This window comes from Carassius auratus, chromosome 38, assembly GCF_003368295.1.
Source record: "Carassius auratus strain Wakin chromosome 38, ASM336829v1, whole genome shotgun sequence".
Lineage (NCBI taxonomy): Eukaryota > Metazoa > Chordata > Actinopteri > Cypriniformes > Cyprinidae > Carassius > Carassius auratus.
The window spans coordinates 21803864-21824631 of record NC_039280.1 but is presented as its reverse complement, the minus strand read 5'-3'; the positions used below and the strand labels follow the sequence as shown (position 1 = coordinate 21824631).

General features: G+C 42.2%; 1 protein-coding gene across 7 annotated transcripts in view; it reads left to right on the top strand.

Annotated features, from left to right (window-relative positions):
- The window catches only part of dst (dystonin), a 160375-nt gene that overhangs the window by 30548 nt on the left and 109059 nt on the right, over positions 1–20768 (top strand). For 5 of the 7 annotated variants that reach the window (XM_026224744.1, XM_026224747.1, XM_026224748.1 and 2 more), the window contains 4 exons: positions 8–69; positions 11642–11731; positions 13234–13344; positions 15155–15232. In XM_026224744.1, the coding sequence (XP_026080529.1) occupies positions 8–69; positions 11642–11731; positions 13234–13344; positions 15155–15232 (341 nt within the window). The remainder of the gene's footprint in view (positions 1–7; positions 70–11641; positions 11732–13233; positions 13345–15154; positions 15233–20768) is intronic. The other 2 variants (XM_026224752.1, XM_026224745.1) reach the window with 1 other exon arrangement.

Genomic DNA, 20768 nt, shown 5'->3' with positions numbered 1-20768 from the left:
TTTTCAGATGAAAGAGACCGAGTCCAGAAAAAGACTTTTACAAAATGGGTAAATCAGCACCTCTTAAAGGTAGGTTTGTTGTAGTTTTTTTGTGTATAATTGCACGTTGCACACATAGAAAGAGAACTTCCCCAGTATGCTCCGATCTAAATTCTAGATATCTAAATATACAAATATTCAACTGAGAAATGATGGGAGTTAACATATGCTATGGCTCTGTTTGGAAGGAATCTGGCAACTTCAAACATGCTTCATTAATTCTTCAGGTGTATAGTGTCTTGAGGGCATTTGCAGTCACATTTGGGTTAGAAAGCTCTTATAATAAATAATAGAACACCTGATCAGTTAATTAACCATGAAGCACATACAAACGTGCCTGAACATTGCATGAATGTACTGTTTCCTGGATAAAATGAAGTGATCTCCAGGACAAATGTAGCAAAGATCTCAGACTCACAGTGCACTGTAATGTGAATAAGTTTTATTTTCAATATTTAAAAAATTAGGGTTGAGCTATCTTTTAAGTTTCATGTTTTCCTTGGCAACAAACTTGATCAAGATGGCAAGTAACAGTGTGTCTGGAAGAATCACTTCAGCTTGATTTTCTGTTTATTTAAGATATTTATTCCAATCAGATAACATACTTCATAAATGGTTTTTGTTGTAATTACTGTGAACAAGGAAGCACAATATTTCACCATAAAGAAAAAAGTCAAGTAACAACGTTCTGGATAACTTGATATGGATGATTATTATTGTTAACTCTGGAGTGGAATGTTCTACATGACTTGAATAAAGGATTCAGAGAGGATTATATATCAGTATTATTGTATATTTTTATTACTCTAATATGGTTTAAAAGGGTAATTTCTTTTTTTTTAAACATAAATAGGCTTCTGTGTGTTTAACTAAATGAATGGATGATAAGATTACTCTAAATTTTTAACACTAATATTAAGACATGCTAACTTTATTTTATGCATGATCAATATACTATATGATTATATAATATTATTAGTGCTGTATATCGATTAAAAATATATAATATTTTTTTTCTAAAATTAATTATGATTAATCACAATAAATCCCACCTAACATTAAAGTTTTTCAATATACTTTTAATATTCAATCATTTCACATTCAATATAAAAATTTATGATAAAACAACATAAAGAAATTGTGTTTTAGGAAATGTGTATTTTTTTCCTAATATTTAAAGTGGTCATCGGATGCCGAGTTGATCTGATTCTTTAGGGTCTTAGGCCTCGTTTACACTGCAGGTCTTGATGGCTGATTCTGATTTGTTGCCTACAGTATATCTGATTTTTTTTTTTGTGCTGTCCGTTCTTTCAATTGTGACCCATATCTGATTCATGTGTTTACATTTGCCATACCATCTGAAACATTGAGCATTCGCTGTTGTCAGTTACCGGCTTAACGTGCTTCCGCCTGAGAATGATGTGACCTGTGCTGACAAAACGTGTTGCAATGAGCAATACATAAATAAATTACATTCTCCATTAAAAGGCTTTCAAAATTATTTATTGGAACTTGATAAAAAAAAAAGTTTGAAGTCAATAGAGTGAAGTCCTCAATTTTTTATTATTAATTCCTATATTAATAATCACATCATACACCTTTTTTATCTTTGCAATTATGAATAAGAGCAGATGCAAAAAAAAAAAAAAAAACTAACAAAACACAGTAGAACAAATAGTGTAGAAATAAACAAACAAATAATGCATTACCCTTATCATTTTGTATGTACAGGAGGATCTCAATAAATTAGACTGTCGTGGAACAGTTAATTTATTTCAGTAATTCAACTCAACTTGTGAAACTCATGTATTAAATTCAATGCACACAGACTGAAGTAGTTTGTCTTTGGTTCTTTTAATAGTGATGATTTTGGCTCACATTTAACAAAAACCCACCAATTCTCAACATATTAGAATACTTCATAAGACCAATAAAAATAAACCTTTTTAGTAGATTGTTGGCCTTCTGGAAAGTATGTTAATTTACTGTACATGCAATCAATACTTGATAGGGGCTCCTTTTGCTTTAATTACTGCCTCAGTTAGTCTTGAAGCCCAGGTTTCTTCGACAGTGGCCTTGAGCTCACCTGCATTTTTTAGTCTTTTGTTTCTAATTTTCCTCTTGACAATATTTGTGCTTGACTGGTGAGTTTGCTGGCCAGTCATGCACACTATCACCTTGGTCATTTAACCAACTTTTGGTGCTTTTGGCAGAGTTGGCAGGTGCCAAATGAAATCTTCTGGAAAATGAAATCAGCATCTTCAGAAAGCTGATCAGCTGAAGGAAGCATGAAGTTTCTTTAAAATTTCATGGTAAACGGGTGCAGTGACTTTGGTTTAAAAAAAAAAAAAACACAATGGACCAACATCAGCAGATGATACTGCATCTCAAATCATCTGTGGTTCTATCAGTTGGTTGTGCATCTTTTTCTTCCATAATTTTTCCTTCCACTCAACTTTCTGTTAAAATGCTTGGATACAGCAATCTGTGAACAGCCAGCTTCTTTGGCAATACATGTTTGTGGCTTACCCTCCTTGTGAAGAGTGTCAATGATTGTCTTCTGTACAACTGTGAGATCAGCAGTCTTCCTCATGATTGTGTAGCCTAGTGAACCAAACTAAGAGAACATTTTGAAGACTCATGAAACCTTCACAGGTGTTTTGACTGGCATGTCACCATATTCTATTTTGTTGAGTGAACTGGTGGGTTTTTGTTAAATATGAGCCAAAATCATAACCATTAAAAGAACCAAAGACCTAAACTTCTTCATCCTGTGTGTATTGATTTTTTTTTAAATACAAGAGTCTCACAATTTGAGTGTTCCACGACATTCTAATTAATAGAGATGCGTCTATAAAATAAATCATTTATGTACGAAAAACAAATAATCAAATGTAAAAATAACTTGAAGTGTGTTCATTACAAATAAATTGATTATTAATACTGCAAAAACAGCGAGCAATTTCCCTCTTTTCTTTTCTTGTTAGATTAACATTATGATACATGAGACAGACGTCCTATACTGTAAATGCACAGATGTACTATAATGTGACACATCAGATGTTTTCCCCAAAAAGTTGCTAAAGCGTTCACTTAAGACAGAACAGATTATGTTTGTGTGAATACAAATTCCTACCTGGAGCATTTTTTAAATGTGTGTGTGTGTATATATATATATATATATATATATATATATATATATATGTGTGTGTGTTTATATAATTTTTCCCCTGTAGATCAAAATAGCCCGTGTGAATTTACACTAATTTTGCCAGCACGGATCACATATGACGTCATTAAGCTGTGGAGAAGTACCAAATTGTCAAAGTTTTAATGATGAATAGAACGCAATGCCTCAGAAAATCTGATCTGCTTGTTTACATGGCAGTCGCATTCGCACATATCTCATTTATATCGATTTATTTCCACATATCAATGAGGCCTGAAATCAATCTCAAAATATCTAAATGCATTTTTTTCCCGTGTACACTGTCATAGAACAGATCCGATCTGTGTCACATATGAGCAAAAAATTGGAATTGGATCACATTTAGCTAGCGGTGTAAAATAGGCCTAAATGAAAAGTCTATACCATAATTTGGTTAACATTTCTCAATGGTAGTGTAAAACAACACCCTTTTAACTTGTCAGCAACATCTCTGTCGACAGCAAGACGTTATTGTGCATTTCCCTTTAAATGCTAATGAGCTCCTCTCACACCGCTCCTCTCTTCTTTATCATTATAGGGCGGTTTTATACACACACTGCCAACACAAAGTTCTGTTAAAGTAGGAAAGTAGAAAATATACAGAAATTTAAGTTATCAAACACTAAATTCTACATTAAATATAGTTGAATTATTAAAGCTACAAAAGTTATTAATTTCCTCATTTTATTTATTTTGTTATTTGATAAAACAGATATCACAGCAGCTGGGTTATTAGCTTCTTTGACTGCTGTTACTTTAAGACTGGTCACCGCTAAATGTGAAGCTGTCCTGACACGCGTGCTCATAGTTTAATTTATGCTTTAATATGAAATGGTACAGGCCACAGCACTCACTGCCATATTTGTGTGTGCAATTAATGAACATGCCTTGCACAGTATGAAAGCTGACAGTTCTACTGAAGCGCCTCGTCACCTGTAAGTTTTCGGCCCTTGTTTGACTTGCACCTGATACTAATGTGCACATCTGAAAACCCAGGTAGCCAAAACGGTTTGGCCCGATTATGGCCCACATCCAGCAGGCCGGAAGAAATAAATCAGCCCGGCTGCAGTTGCCTGACGCATGGACATGGGATGAATGACGCCCCAGAATTGGCCCAAATAAAGTGGCCCGAGTCCGGCTGCCAAAACTGCTGGCATTGGTCCACAATCATGCCGACAAGAATTAAAAACCTTAGCCAGTACTGGCCCGAGTCTGGGTACTGAAGCTGATTCGACACTGGGTCACAATCATGCTGACATCTAGCTGGTACAAGTCTTGTTTGCTAAATTAAAAAAAAAAAAATATATATATATATATATACTAACAGTACACTTAGTCATATAGAATTAAATCATCTAAAATATGTGTATTAAAGACTTTTTATATAAAACCAGAGGTATGGATAATTTTTCCACAAGCCACATTGTTACCTTAAAATCCTTAAGATGACAATTACTTCCAACTAACGTAAAATATATTTTACAGTGTCCTTTTTAAGCTTAAATGTACTTAAACATTTCAACTAAATGTGTCACCTTTACAAAGATTAAGGGTTTGACCCTCACACCACTTGTTTTCATCCCATCCCCACCTACTACTCAATTAATTATCCCATAACATCCATATGTGATTCAAGATTCAAGATTCAAGATTGTATTTGTTACATACAAGACATACAACAGGCAGTGAAATGAAAATAAATAAGAAGAAATAAAATTAAAAGATAATTAAATACAAATAATGAAATGTACACAATATATTCAACTACTACATAGATACTGTGTAGCGATGCTACAAATAAATTTCTATACAGGTGATGTGCAGAGATGTAAACAATATGAAGTGGGGATGAGTTGTATAGTTATGTTGTCTTAAAAAAGTGCAGTGTGCAGAGAGTTGTTGGGTAAACCTACATTACCAGAGTCTCTAAAGTGCAGTGTGTTTAATGTCCAAGAAGTGAAGTGACATTCAGCCAAGTATGGTGACCCATACTCAGAATTCGTGCTCTGCATTTGTCCCATCCAGAGTGCACACACACACACACAGCAGTGAACACACACACACTGTGAACACACACCCGGAGCAGTGGGCATCATTTATGCTGCGGCGCCCAGGGAGAAGTTTGGGGTTCAGTGCCTCGCTCAAGGGTACCTAATGCCGCGTTTCCACCGAAATTACCCGGAACATTTGTACCAGGAACTTTTTTTCCCAGGAACTTTTTTCTCCCCAGACCTGTTGCTTTCTGCGTTTCCACCGCGGTGTAAAGTACCGGGTAGATTAGGCAAATAGACTGGTGACGTAGGTCTGCGCGCGTTTCTCAATACAAAGTACCGCTGATACATTTTTTTTTTTTAAAAAGTACGCTGATTTTGGACGTGCATCCTCGGTAGTTGGTTCAGACTTTGTGCATTCGTCTCAGGAGTGTGATATCCGTGACGACGCAAGTCCGGTAAATCTATAAACAGCAGCGTACTTGATAACTTCAGTCTGCTCGTCATGGCTACTGCAATTTTCCTTACTGTATATTTACAATAAAACGAAATATGATATCAAATACCACTGCCTCCTTTCGTTTTCATTTAAGCATAATAACAGCTGCAGAAATGTACTTAGTTCAGGGAAATGTGTATATGCAGCCATTACAATGAAACGAAATATTATATAGATTTGCCTTTTTTATTTTCATTTTAACATATAGATAAATTGAATACAGACCAAAGAAAACCTGTTAGATTTACCCCGCAGCTGAATTATATGTTATGTTTAACCACTAAAGACACATCAGAGCCAGCGGCACATATCAGAAGGTCTATCCCAGGAGAGGCTGCTCTCTGCGGATACATGAGGACTGAGCTTCCGCTGATCGAGTGGAGCTCACCGTCTACGAGATCGGCGAAACACATTTTTTAAATAGGCATGATCTTCATAAATAAACCATAGATTTGAGTTTTAAACAACTACTTCTCGCCTGAAATACTTTTAAAATTACATTTCATGACACAATAACAGTAATATTTGAAAATTATCCGAATAAATGGTGGTTGAATTCAACCAATGCTGCGTGAACTCAGATTGCTTTGGCTACTGCAATTTTCCCCTCAGTATATTTACAATAAAACGAAATAGGATATAAAATACCACTGCCTCCTTTCATTTTCATTTAAACATAATAACAGCTGAAGAAATGTACTTAGTTCAGGGATTATTGTAACGTTATATAAAGCCATTACAATGAAAGAAATATTATATAGACTTGCCTTTTTATTTTCATTTTAACATATAGATAAATTGAATACAGACCAAAGAAAACCTGTTAGATTTACCCCGCAGCTGAATTATATTTTATGTTTAACCACTAAAGACACATCAGAGCCAGCGGCACATATCAGAAAGTCTATCCCAGGAGAGGCTGCTCTCTGCGGATACATGAGGACTGAGCTCCCGCTGATCGAGTGGAGCTCACCGTCTACGAGATCGGCGAAACACATTTTTAAATAGGCGCTGTCTTTATAAATAAACAACAGATTTGAGTTTCAAACAACTACATTCTCGCCTGAAATACTTTTAAAATTACATTTCATGACACAATCACAGTAATATTTTGAAAATGTTGATCCGAATAAATGGTGGTTGAACTCAACCAATGCTGCGTGAACTCAACCAATCAGCATGTTTAGCGCCAAAGTCCCGCCCCCGAAAGTTCCTGAACTTTAAAAAAGTACCACCTCGCCAGCAGGGACTTTCTGGGGGGCATTTTTTTACCCGGAACTTTTATTTAGTTCCTGGTTCCTGCGGTGGAAACACACCAAGTACCAGACCAAGTCCCTAGTTCCTGGGTAAAGTTCCTGCGGTGGAAACGCGGCTTAAGTCATGGTATTGCTGGCCCAAGACTTGAAACCACAACCCTAGGGTTAGGAGTTAAACTCTCTAACCACTAGGCCACAACTCCCACAACTCCATGTTTAGTAGTCTATTAGTGTGAAGGAAGAAACTCCTCCTGAGCCTCTTCGTTTCTGCCATCAGGCTGCAGAAGCATTTGCTTGATTGTAACAGATTAAACAGTGGGTTTCTAGAGAAGGTGGAAGCTTTGAGGATATTTACAGACCTAGATTTACATCTCCTGGTGTGGATGTCTTGCAGAGAGGTCTTGCAGAGAGGGAAGAGATGTTCTGAAGATGTGCTCAGAGCACACTACTGAGCTGTTTCCATACCACCATGAGATGCACTGAGTCAATATACTTTCTATAGCCTCAATATAGAAAGTTTTCAGGATTCTAGGGGAAACCTTGCATTTTCTCAGGAGTCTCAGATGGTACAGTCATTGTCTGGCTTTTTTAATTTGAGCTTAGATGTGGTTAGTCCAAGTCAAGCCTCTGAAATGTGTACACCAAGGTATATGAAGCTGCTCACTCTCTCCACTGAGGGCTGTTAATGATGAGTGGGGTGTAGATCCACTGCTGCCTCCCCCTGAAGTCCACAACCAGCTCCTTGGTTTTGACATTCAGAAAGAGACAGTTTGGTTGGCACCATGATGTCAGACTCTCTACCTCATCAAGGTACACAGCCTCATTGTTGTTAGAGATGAGTCCCATCACCACAGAATCATCTGCAAACTTGATGATGGACATGGAGGTGTGAGTGGACACACAGTCATATGTGTAGAGTGAGTACACATCCTTGTGGGGCTCCTGTACTCAGGTTGGTGATGTTGGAGGTGGTCTGCCCCACCCTTACTACCTCTGTACTGTTCTGCATGATAGAAAATCAAGAACCCAGTCACAGAGAGGGGCATTCAATCTGAGGTTTCTGAGCTTGGAGACCAAATTGTGGGGGACTATAGTGTTGAAGGCTGAGCTATAATCTGTAAACAGCAGCCTCACATAATTCCCTGTGTTGCTGTCAGTTTGGGTGAGAGTGGTTTGCAGGAGATGGGACACAGCATCCTCAGTATACCTATTAGGGTGATAGGTGAACTGGAGTAGGTCTATGCTGCTAGGAAAAAGGAGCAGATGGTGTTCTTAAAAAGCCTTTCAAAAACCTTCATAATTAGTGATGAGTACCACTAGTCAATGGTCATTTAGGCAAGATGAATTGTTGCTTTTTAGTACAGGAATGATGATAGATTATTTTACAGCATGTAGGGACAACTGACTGCGCAAGGGACTCGTTAAAGATGGACCTAAACAATCGAGCCAGCTGATTGGCGTATGATCTTAATACAGTACACGACCGGAAATCCTGTGTGGGCAAGCCACTTTCCTGTTGTTTTCCTCTGTGCACGTCGGCAGACTGTTGATATCGCAAGAGCGTTTTGCTTCGTAACGTGCATAAAGGTGTTAAGCTCGTTGGTTAGTGAAGGTTCAGCACTAACCGTGACGGAGGGTATACTTTTAAAAGAACTGATAGTTCTTATTCCCTGCCACATGCGCCTGGAGTCATTCAGTTAGAAACGAGCACGTTCTCTGTGCTGTTGTTTAGTGGTTCTCACAGCGTGTTGGAGAGCGTAACAGGCAATTTCATGTCTCCTGACACAAGCCACACATTATACGTGGCCGTGCACGCATTCGGCGCTGCCTGCTTGATCTATCAACCCATGGTTTCTGGTTCGAGAAAGTTTTTTATTGTTATTATTTGTGTTAACTCCTCAACTAATGTGCCGACAAAGCTGATTCTTTCGGTGGGTGCTATCTCCAGCCCCCTGGGGTCCATCGGCTAGCTGGAGGCGGCGTCTGAAAGGGGGCCTCGGGGTCTACCTCGGTCCCGAGTTGGAAGTCCCTTGGCCTCAGCCTCGGCGATATACTGCCGGTCAATTCTTTTTAACTTTGGCACCTGGGGGGCTATTGGCTCGGGGGTGGCGGCGTCCGAGAGGGGCTGACGGGCTCCATCAATGATCCGAGTTTCAAGACCCTAGGCCTCGGCATTCCCGAGCAGGCCCCGGTCGAACTTCCATGATGGCTACATCCACAAACCCACTGACGTCAGTGGAACTAAACCTGTCAACCTGTCAGTGGAACTATTTCTGTCAATGTGTGTGAGAGAAGGGTGCAGGATGTGAGAGATGGCATCTTCAGTGGATATATTTGGGTGATAGGAAAACTGAAAAGGGTTTAAAGTATCCGGGATAGAGGAGGAAATTTTGTTTATAACCAGCCCCTCAAAGACCTTCATGAATATTGATGTGAGGGCAACTGGACGATTCAGACAAGAGGGTTTATTGTTCTAAGGCACAGGGATGATGACAGATTTTTTAAAGGAGGTGGGAACCACCAAGGTAGCAAGTGACTCAATAAAGATGGATGTAAGCAAACTCATGAGTTGATCAGTGCAGGACCTCAGAACATTGCCATAAATTCCATAAGGTCCTGCTGCTTTCTTGACGTTAACTCTCTTTAGAGCTCTCCAAACTTCGTCCTTTGGCATGAAGATTATGTGATTATCACTGTGATAAAAATGGAGGCATGATCCGATTTGCCAAAAGCCGGTATTGAGCAAGCTATGTAGGCATTCTTAAAATGAGAGTAGCGATGATCCAGTGTATTCGGTCCACTGGTTGGGTAGGATACATGTTGATAAAAGTTCGGCATAACCTGCCTGAAGTTAGCTTTGTTAAAGTCCCCAGCAATGACATGAGCAGCGTCAGGATGTTTGTTGATGTTGCCGATGAGTGTATCGTGAAGCTTAGATAAAGACAAGCCAGTGTCTCCTTGTGGTGGAGTGTAAACAGCAGTAACGATGATTGATGAAAACTCCCGAAAACTTCAGGTCAGTGAAGTGGTGTCCAATATCCAAAAGTGTTTCATTGCTGTAAATGATCAGTGCAGATGTTATGTGTGTTAAAAGAGAAAGCAAAAGTAATTTAAAAAGTAAATAAAAACACAATCTAAGTGGAGCGACCTGGTCGGCTCCATCTTGGAAAGATCTGCATGGCCATATCTCAACCAAAATCAGATTAGCCCTTATGGATCATAATCGGGCCAATTGTGGCTAAATGTGCCATGTCTCAAATCTGGCCAAGTCCACACACCGAAAGCCTAGCCAAATCTGTCAACCATTACTGGGCCAGATCTGGCTCACATTTGTTGAGCCGCTGCCAGAACACAGCTGAGTGAAAATTGGCAACTGGCCTGATTGCGCTGGCTACCTGGGGCCCATTCTTTGTTCATTGCTAACTCTGTTAGCTGGATTTGATTGTTGATGATTTAATATGATCCTGGATCATTTAGTTCTTTGAAGCTCATCTCAGAGTTGCTGTTAAAGCAACAGGTCCGTAAGCTTAAACCTGCTTGGTGTAGGCTTATTTAATGTAAATAGGATTGCATAGTATCTTTTTAACCAAAACTGATCCTTAAGCCCTATTCGGACTGTACTCGTTTTACAGGGGGTCGTTAGAGAAATATGTGTTTCACAGAAGTACTTGGTGATTTTGATCCCTTCCAAATCTGCCACGTCTGTGTTTTTCTCACACAACCTCTGTGATAATTCCAGAGCAAATTACCTACTGTTATTCAGCAAACTCAGTGATTCTCTGATAAAACTAATCCCATCCGAATGTGAATGTCTGTGATTAACGGTGATTTTTTATTTCACAACGCGTTTCCTTGTGTGTTTTGGCCAACTTGAATTACCGTAGATGCTCTTACAGCGTGAAAGTTTGATATATTTTCTTACCGGCAAAGAAATAATATGCAGATATGAACGGGTTTGGCATTGGTCAAATCTGTGGATGTGTTTAAACAGGCCTCCTGCGAGGTGAATCACACTCACTGTCATGCAGTGATGATGGGAGTATCACATCTGTATGATTCTGATATTGTTCATTACTGGAGCTCTCTTTTGAGTTGCTAAAAGAATATGAGAGAATTGTCAAATTCTCCAGCATTGTAATGTGAAGTTGGTAAATATGACAGTTCACTAAGAGGGTCTGAGGATCTTAGTCAGGGTGGCAGCATGTTTAATATTTAATTTGCAGCGGGAATGAAAACAAGGCTGCGAGGACTGAAGAACAGTGTGTTTAATAGATAATGGATAATGATTGCTTAGGTGACAAAGAAAACCTCTACCTGGAGAATCAAAATGATACAAAAACTTTAATAGACAAATAGTTTGAAAGTTTTGAGTTACAAAATTATGTGAAAATGATTGTCCCTCTCTTTTTCTAACATGTATTTTGTTTTATAATGAAAGAGTACAAATACAAAATCCTTTAATGGATATTTATGTTATTCAGACCATTTAAATACTACTTCTGTATTACTTCTGTTTATTGCTTGTCAAATAAAAGAAATAAATATAGATATATTTTTACATTTTAAAAAATCGTATAGATAGATAGATGGATAGGTAGTTTCTCATATATATAATGTGTCTTTTCTTTCTCTTCTCACGTTGTTTCAGGTCCGAAAGCATGTTAACGACCTGTATGAGGATTTGCGAGATGGACATAACCTGATCTCCCTGCTGGAGGTGCTGTCTGGTGACACACTGGTGAGTATCGCTCTGATTGAGCTGCTCTCTGGTCACTTCTTATCATCTGTATGTGTCAGAAACACACTGAGAAGTGTGTCAAACATTTCAGCAGTCTTGAAGTGGAATACTTGAACGTGTACAGTCACTTGCTGTAACATCACAGCGTTTTTGAAGGGGGCCATCCACATCAGTTCACATCTGTGTGTGTGTGTGTGTGTGTGTGTGTGTGTGTTTGTGTGTGTGTGTGTGTGTGTGTGTGTGTGTGTGTGATCACTCACACACTGATTTGCTAAAAGTGATTTAACCCGTACCCGCACATTCCGATAGATTCTACCCGCCGATAGATTCTACATCACTGCCTGTTTAGCTCCGCCCATAGATTCGACATCCCTGCCTGTTTAGCCCCGCCCATAGATTATACATGCCTGTTTAGCTCCGCCCATAGATTCTACATCCCTGCCTGTTTAGCTCCGCCCCTTAGATTGTACATCCCTGCCTGTTTAGCTCCGCCCATAGATTCTTCATCCCTGCCTATTTAGCTCCGCCCATAGATTGTACATCCCTGCCTGTTTAGCTCCGCCCATATATTCTACATTACTGCCTGTTTAGCCCCGTCCACAGATTCACGCATTTATCGTTTATGAGAGGGGCGAACGTGCAGGTCTATGCAGAAACCAAACAATAAAGAAGACGTTGTGCAGTGCCAAGCTGTGAAAAAAACCCCCATTTCATTCCTTCTGATGCCAATATTAGGAAAGAGTGGATAGATTTTATTATAAACTTTTAAGTTCCAGACTGCGTCAGTAAGAACTGTGTCTTTTGTTTACTTCACTTTACCGTGGATTGGTTTACAAGGTACAATCCGCTGCAGGATTTTCAGAAAGATTGAAACTAAAAGATAATGCTGCGCGACTATATTGGGTCCGACAGTAATGTCACAACACACAAGTGTTGATAACTTGATCACTATTGCTTTGTCTGTTACACCAGATCATTTGATATGAGTATTTATGCGGGTTTAGCCTGTCAAGCGGCTCGGTGTCAAACATACACAACTATTAGCCAATCAGAGCAGTGGGCGTTTACCTCTGAGTCTACAATCCAACAGAGCGTTCTGATGAGGAGGTTAAACACAGGACAGAAAATAGCCTACTTCTAAATGATGATGTTTTGTAAGTCACTGATGTATCCACTCATTTCTGTGATGTGAGCGCTTTAGTCTGGCTGCTGAATGCACTGATCTGGGGTGCGTTTCCCAAAAGCATTATTAGCTAACGATGGTCGCTAGTTCCATTGAACTCTATTGGAGGCGACGGAACTTGCAACCAGTTGTTTTTGGGAAATTCACCGATCAGAGAGGAGTGCCCCCTTTGTTTTGGTGACACCCTGTTTCTTCTCCTGCTTGTCTCCTGTCCTTCTCATGTTCTTCTTCTGTCCATCTCTCATGTGTCCACCTGTCTCTGTCTCTGTGTCTGTCTGTGTGTGTGTCTCTCTCTCGTGCTCACGTTCCCGCCGGTAAGCCAAGGGCGCGTGATTCTCTGAAGACATTGCGGTTGGTGAGTGCAGCTGACGCATGCACGGTTGAGCGGCATGGACGTGACCACGATGATGATGACGATGAGGATAAGGGGGTAGGTGTGGACACGTGTCCTCCTGCCCCCTCATAACAGGACTAATGCAGAGTGTGCTGCTGTGTGTATTAACTTGAGTGCCCCATCAGTGGACTGTAGGCTTCTGGGACTCTCTGCAGACAGCGGTTGAGGTCACAGGGATGGGTAAACAGCATCTGCCTCATCGCTGAACACTGCCGTCTGGGGTTGCTGTGGAGTGCTCTAGAATGCCATCCTGGTCATTTCTCAAGACACAGAAGCTTGAGCTGTGAATTAAAGGCCTGATTCAAGTTCCTTTCACTTCAAGAGTGTGCTAAAGACCCCATGAAATTGTGGATTTTGCTTCATGTTTAGTCTGTTAGGTTTAAGGCATAAAATTGATGACATCTCTGGCTCTGGCTCATCTGCATATGCCTTTTTTTCCACGACTAAACAAAATTCAAAATGGTTTTTAATTGATAATATGTGCATATATGCAATGATAATGTCTAATGATAATGTGATTTTAACCCGTTATTGAACAGGAATAGAAAAGGAATGGTGCAGACCAATTCTAGTTTTGTAAACTTTCACGGTGCGCTGCTTCATGGTTGCAGAAAACCTGGGAGAGATAGCCTTTATGGAGAGAGAATTAACATGGATAGAGTACAACATAGTTGGGTTTAAAAAGATGACCGATTATATTGATTAGATGTGGTTTTCAAAATGTTCAGGATGTGCTTGATACTAAAAAGATATCCAAAGTTCATTAAGCGGTGTCTGACAGGGAGCTCTCAGCGCTTCAACACTGAAGTTAGTGAACCACTGGAGCCAGACATTGTCCAGAACTTGTGAGTTCACTTGAACATTAAGCATTGTTATCTGTATAATACATAAAAAGAAAAACAGATAGGATACTAAAAATTAGAGAGAAGCTAGTGTTCGTTTTTAAGAAAACACGCAGTTAGTAAATCAATAGAGTGGAAGTCTAAAAGGAGCAGTTTTTTAAAGAATAGAATTAGAATAGAGTGCTAGGGTTAGAGGGTCAAATAAAGATGGAAGAGATGTTCTGTTTGTGTTATTTCTCTGTCCTGTAGTGTGCTGCATGGATCACATGTTCTGGAAGCCCAAAACCTGCAAACAAATCAGCATTTAAGCAGTGCTCTATTGCTTGTGCCTTGTTTCTTTTGTTCTGTGTATTGCTGACGGTTTACTTGTGTTTTGCATGATTATTTTTTATTTATATGAATTAGTCTAGTATTAGTTTTTCTGTATCTGTCGAAGCATTTCATGGGGTCTTTTAATGTTCATCATAAAGTTTGCACATACTGTACTCTTCTTTCATGAAAAGTGCTGTTTCATGTGATAGAAACCTCTTTTGTTTTTGACTGATAGAACATTAAGTCAGTTTTTCAATTCTGTGAACAAAACACACTGAACTCACATCAGTCCTTTACTTCCAGCCATAAAGGGTGACATGGTTCTCCACAAGTCATCCATCATCTGCTCAATCGTTCTCATTTCTGTACTATACATCACGTTTGATAGCCGACTTTGAGAAGTTCATCCACAAACTCCATCAGATATTTTCAGATTTCCATTTGCTTTTTTCCTGTTTCACTGCTTCCCGTCTTGGCCCAGTGCACATCTCTGACCTTGCGTTTGGCTTGAGTTCCTTCAAGGCTTCATGTGATTTAGGGTTGACCTGTGGGAAGCCTGATGTACTTCCGTCAGTCTAGCTAGGCCGTGATGGTCAGCAGTCTGTCTCCTCTGCTGACGGTACGGTGAGTGTCTGGTGCCTGAGGACGCATGCGCTGATGTCTTCTCTCTCTCTCTCTCTCTCTCCTCACAGCCGCGGGAGAAGGGACGCATGCGCTTCCACAGACTCCAGAATGTACAGATTGCACTGGACTACTTAAAGAGACGGCAGGTAAGACCAGTGAGAAGAACAATCAGCAAAGACCGAGTGATTCCTATTGTATATGAGCATTTCAATCTCAAAACATTGGACATTACATCAGTTTCTGTTCTCTTGTGAAGAAAAGAAGTACAACTGAAGAAACCTAGCACATATTACAGAAATACATTTTAATGTCGAGTCAGGGGTGTGTTTAGAGTTTAGGGGGCCCTACACAAGCAGTCACTTGAGGGGCCCTCAGTAGAAACCTCACAATGGCATGGTTTGCATGGGGCCGAAACACGGTAATGCTGCTGTAAGTTACATTTGCAATTCAAAACAACACGGACTAGTTCTCCTAGAGATCAGCTCAAATGTAATTAGTGATTGTAAATTCCTCTCATGCTGTGACACAGACCACAGACTCCTGAGGAAAGTTTGCAAAGACTACTGAATATTATTTGGATGATAAAATTGTAGCATTTTTTGATAAACTATGCATTGCACACTTCTAGTGAACATTTAAGGAAGTGAATATAGGATAACTTTACAAAATGGCCAAAGGCAATGTTATTTTTCCCGACCAATATAAATGGTTACAGTGCATCTCACACACTGAAGGCAGGCTTTAGTTGGTTAATCCTGGGTAAAATAGTTAACCGCTCATTTCAATGGGGGAAAAGACACATCTGATCTGGCTATCTGTGAAAAGATAAATACAAGCAGTTCTGCTCAAGATGATACGTGACACATGAGGAAGCAACCTTTGACCTCTGAATTCACAAGTGACCCCATGCATGAGCTCTCATTTCTACTCGCTTCAGTAGACTAAAGTTGAAATGCTTGATCCAAGAATAAACCTGCCTTCGGTTTGCTGGTAAGCTGAGAAATAATCCTGACTGAAGATGAATTATGATACACTTCATATAACCCACATGCTTTGTTTTATTTTGATTATAAGCATTAAAATCTATACATATTTACATAATAATGTAACGACAGGTAAATGAGGAGGAAGCAATTGCAGGCAATAAGATGATGTTTATTAGAAAGAGAGTCCAGAATGTTGGCAATGGCAAGGAAGGTCTACGGTGGCGTGATAAGAGCTGGATGGTGAAGTCGATGGTGCAGGTGAAGGAGGTCAATGGGTGAAACCAGGAACAGACCGGAACACTGACACGAGGACGACAACACGAATCCAATCCAGCACACGAACACGGAAGACGGTAATCCAACTAGGACACGGAGACATGAGAGAGGATCTGACAACAGAGAGAGAGCGAGGTGAGTATAAGTAGCTGAGGTGTGATGAAGATCAGCTGGAGCGAGACAATCAACACCCAGGTGATGACAATCAACTAAACGAGCACATGGGGACAACGTAAGTACAAAAACAATCACAAAACATGACACGGAGGAAACACTGGATTTCCTACCGTGACAGTACCCTCTCCCCTAGGACGTCACCTGACGTTCCCAGCCTGCTTTACCTGTAGATTGTAATCATCTATAAGGTGGTGATCCAATATGTCCCGAGCAGGAACCCAGCTTCTCTCCTCCGGACCGTAACCCTCCCAATCCACCAAGTACTGAAAACCGCGTCCCCTCCGTCTAGAGTCCAGAATACGATTAACCGAATAGGTGGTTTCCCCATTAACGAGACGAGGCGGGGGGGGAACCGGGGCAGGCGGATTAAGACGGGAAGAAATCACCGATTTAATTTTGGACACATGGAACACGGGATGAATCCTCCTGTACGCCGGAGGAAGGCTAAGACGCACGGTTACCGGATTAATAATCTTGGTAATAGAAAACGGGCCAATAAATTTGGGAGCAAGTTTGTTAGAAACGGAACGCATAGGAATATTCTGGGTAGAAAGCCACACTCTTTGACCGACGACGTAACGGGGAGGCTTCGACCGGTGGCGATCGGCCTTAGTCTTGGTGCGCGACCTAGCCTGGAGCAGAGCTCTGCGAGCTCTGGTCCAGGTGCGGTGACACCTCTGGACTAGTGCGTGTGCGGAGGGGACCGAAACCTCGGATTCCGTACTGACAAAATTAGGTGGTTGGTACCCTAAACTACACTTAAATGGAGACATGCCCGTAGATGACACTGGCAAAGAATTGTGTGCGTACTCCACAACTGAGAGTTGCTGACACCAGGACGAAGGATTACTGGAAGCCAAACATCGCAAAACCCTCTCGACATCCTGATTGGCTCGTTCGGTTTGACCATTGCTCTGGGGATGGAACCCGGAAGAAAGACTAACAGTCGCTCCTAACAACTTACAAAATTCTCGCCAAAATTTGGACACAAATTGGGGACCCCTGTCAGAAACCACGTCTGTCGGAAGGCCATGTATGCGGAAGACGTGGTCAATGACAGCTACCGCTGTTTCCTTGGCTGAAGGTAATTTGGGCAAGGGAATAAAATGAGTCGCCTTCGAGAACCGGTCCACTACGGTTAAAATCACCGTATTGCCTTTAGAGGGCGGGAGGGCGGTGATAAAATCTAGCGAAATGTGGGACCAGGGTCTTGAAGGGACAGACAGCGGTAAGAGTAACCCATCTGGAGGTCGATTGGAGGTCTTACCAATAGCGCAAACTGAACAAGCCAAGACGAAATCGTGGACGTCACGAGCCATACCAGGCCACCAAAATCGTTGCTTGACTAGAAATCTAGTTCTACTAACCCCTGGGTGACAAGCAACACTGGAACAATGACCCCACTGGAGAACGTCTGACCGTAACCCCTCCGGCACAAACAATCGGTTCGGTGGGCAACGAGCCGGGGGCGTTACCCCTTCTAAGGCGGTCAACACCTTCGATTCGACCTCCCATCTGAGCGCGGAGATAATGATGGTCCCCGGTAAAATGGGCTCGGGAGTAGCAGTACGATCGGAACGCTCAAAAAGACGGGATAAAGCATCGGGTTTGATGTTTTTGGAACCCGGCCGGTAAGAAAGTGTAAAATCGAAACGACCGAAAAACAATGCCCACCGAGCCTGCCTGGAGTTAAGTCTTTTGGCGGTTCTAATGTATTCGAGATTCTTATGGTCCGTCCATACAATGAAAGGTACACCCGACCCCTCAAGCCAGTGACGCCATTCTTCCAGTGCAAGTTTGACTGCCAACAACTCTCGATTGCCAATGTCATAATTAACTTCTGCAGGAGATAAACGGTGAGAATAATACGCGCACGGATGCACCTTTCCGTCTGAGGATGCGCGTTGGGATAACACTGCTCCTACCCCCACCTCTGACGCGTCGACCTCCACTATGAATTGACGTGAGCGATCAGGGGTGACGAGAATGGGAGCTGAAACAAAGCAGCTTTTCAGTTTGGCAAACGCAGCCTCAGCTGCGTCTGACCACCTGAACGTCAAACTAGGGGAGGTCAAGGCGGTCAGAGGAGCGGCTAGTTGGCTGAAATTGCGAATGAAACGCCGGTAAAAATTGGCGAACCCCAGAAATCTCTGCAGGGCCTTGCGAGACTCTGGGGATGGCCAATTTACCACAGCCTTAACCTTCTCAGGATCCATGCGAACACCCTCAGTCGAAATGATGTGTCCTAGAAAAGAAACAGACTGTGCATGAAAAACGCATTTCTCCGCCTTGACAAACAATCCATTCTCTAGCAACCGCAGAAGCACTCGTCGTACGTGTTGCACGTGTTCCTGGAGAGACGAAGAAAAAATCAATATGTCATCCAGGTAAACATATATGAACAGATCGACCATGTCTCGCAACACGTCATTAACGAGTGCTTGAAAGACTGCCGGCGAGTTGGTTAGCCCGAACGGCATCACGCAGTACTCAAAATGGCCTCTAGGGGTGTTAAAGGCAGTCTTCCACTCATCCCCCTCCCTGATGCGGACCAAATGATAAGCATTACGTAAGTCCAATTTAGTGAAAACGGACGCTCCCTGCAACCTCTCAAAAGCTGAAGACATAAGTGGCAAAGGATAGGTATTCTTTACCGTTATGTTGTTCAGCCCTCGGTAGTCAATGCAAGGTCGCAAGGATCCGTCCTTCTTTCCCACAAAAAAGAACCCCGCCCCCGCTGGAGAAGAAGAAGGGCGGATAAACCCCGTTGCTAGAGAACTGGATATATATTTCTCCATGGCCGTCGTCTCTGGAATAGACAAAGAATATAACTTGCCCTTAGGCGGAGAAGTACCTGGCAATAACTCTATCGCACAGTCATAGGGACGATGAGGAGGAAGAGAATCAGCACGAGACTTACTGAACACCTCCTTCAGGTCGTGGTACTCCGCGGGCACGTTAGCCAAATCCACTGCTTCCCCCTGAAACACAGACTCAGAAACATTAACACCAGCAGACAAAAGACAAGACAAATGACATTCCTCGCTCCAGCTAACCACAGATCCAAGGCGCCAATTGATCCTGGGGTTGTGTTTCTGAAGCCAGGTGTGACCGAGAACGATGGGGGATTGAGGTGAGTCCGTGATGTAGAATGAGATCTCCTCAGTATGGTTGCCAGATGTGATGAGAGAAACAGGTAATGTGGTCTGTGTGATGACTGGTAATCTGTGTCCGTTGAGAGCAAAGGGTGCAATGGGGTGTTTGAGGGAGGTGAGAGGAATGTTAAGCTTACAAGCGAACTTGAAGTCCATGAAACTACCCTCTGCCCCAGAATCCAACAAAGCGTGATGATCGAGTGCGTGGGTGGACCACCGTAGACTCACCGGAAGGAGTGTCGAAGTAGATCAGGTCTTCCTGGCAGAGATCCCACCCGATAGTAGCCTCTGTTTTACTATCGGGCTTGGTCTTTTACCGGACAACGCTGGATATGATGTTCTTGGCTGCCGCAGTATAAACATAGTCCCAGGGATCTCCGCCTGATCCTCTCCTCCCGGGAGAGCCGAGCTCGCCCCACCTGCATGGGTTCAAGATCTCCCGGTGGGCTGACCGCAACCTCTGAGCGCGGACACTGAGCCTCCGGTCTGTTCGCGAGAACTGCTCTCCCCCTCCGTCTGGCGGCTTGATCGAGTCGGTTGTCAACTCTGATGGTGAGATCAATCAGGCTATTGAGAGAAGTGGGGAGCTCGACGGCGCGGATCTCCTGTTGGATGCGGTCAGCCAGCCCATGCAGGAAGTGATCCCACTGCGCCTCTTCGTTCCACTTACACTCCGCCGCCAGGGTGCGGAACTCAATCGAGTAATCGGATACGGACCTGTCCTCTTGACGTAGGTCCGTGAGAAGTCTAGCCGCTTCCCTCCCGGCGACGGAGCGGTCGAAGACCCGTCTCATCTCCTCCGAAAGGGCGTGGAACGAGGCACAGCAGCTGTCTTGATTCTCCCACACCGCCGTCCCCCAGAGGGCAGCCCTTCCCGTCAGTAGTGACAAGACGAATGCCACCTTCATTTCCTCGGTGTAGAACGTGCGGGGCTGCATGGCGAAGTGCAGAGAACAATGAGACAGGAATGAACGACAAAACTCTGGCTCACCCGCATATTTCTCAGGGATGGGGAGGCGTGGTTCGGGCTGGGAAATACCCCCGGAGACGATCGGCGGTGTGGGTGGCGTGGGAGGCGCAGCGGGTGG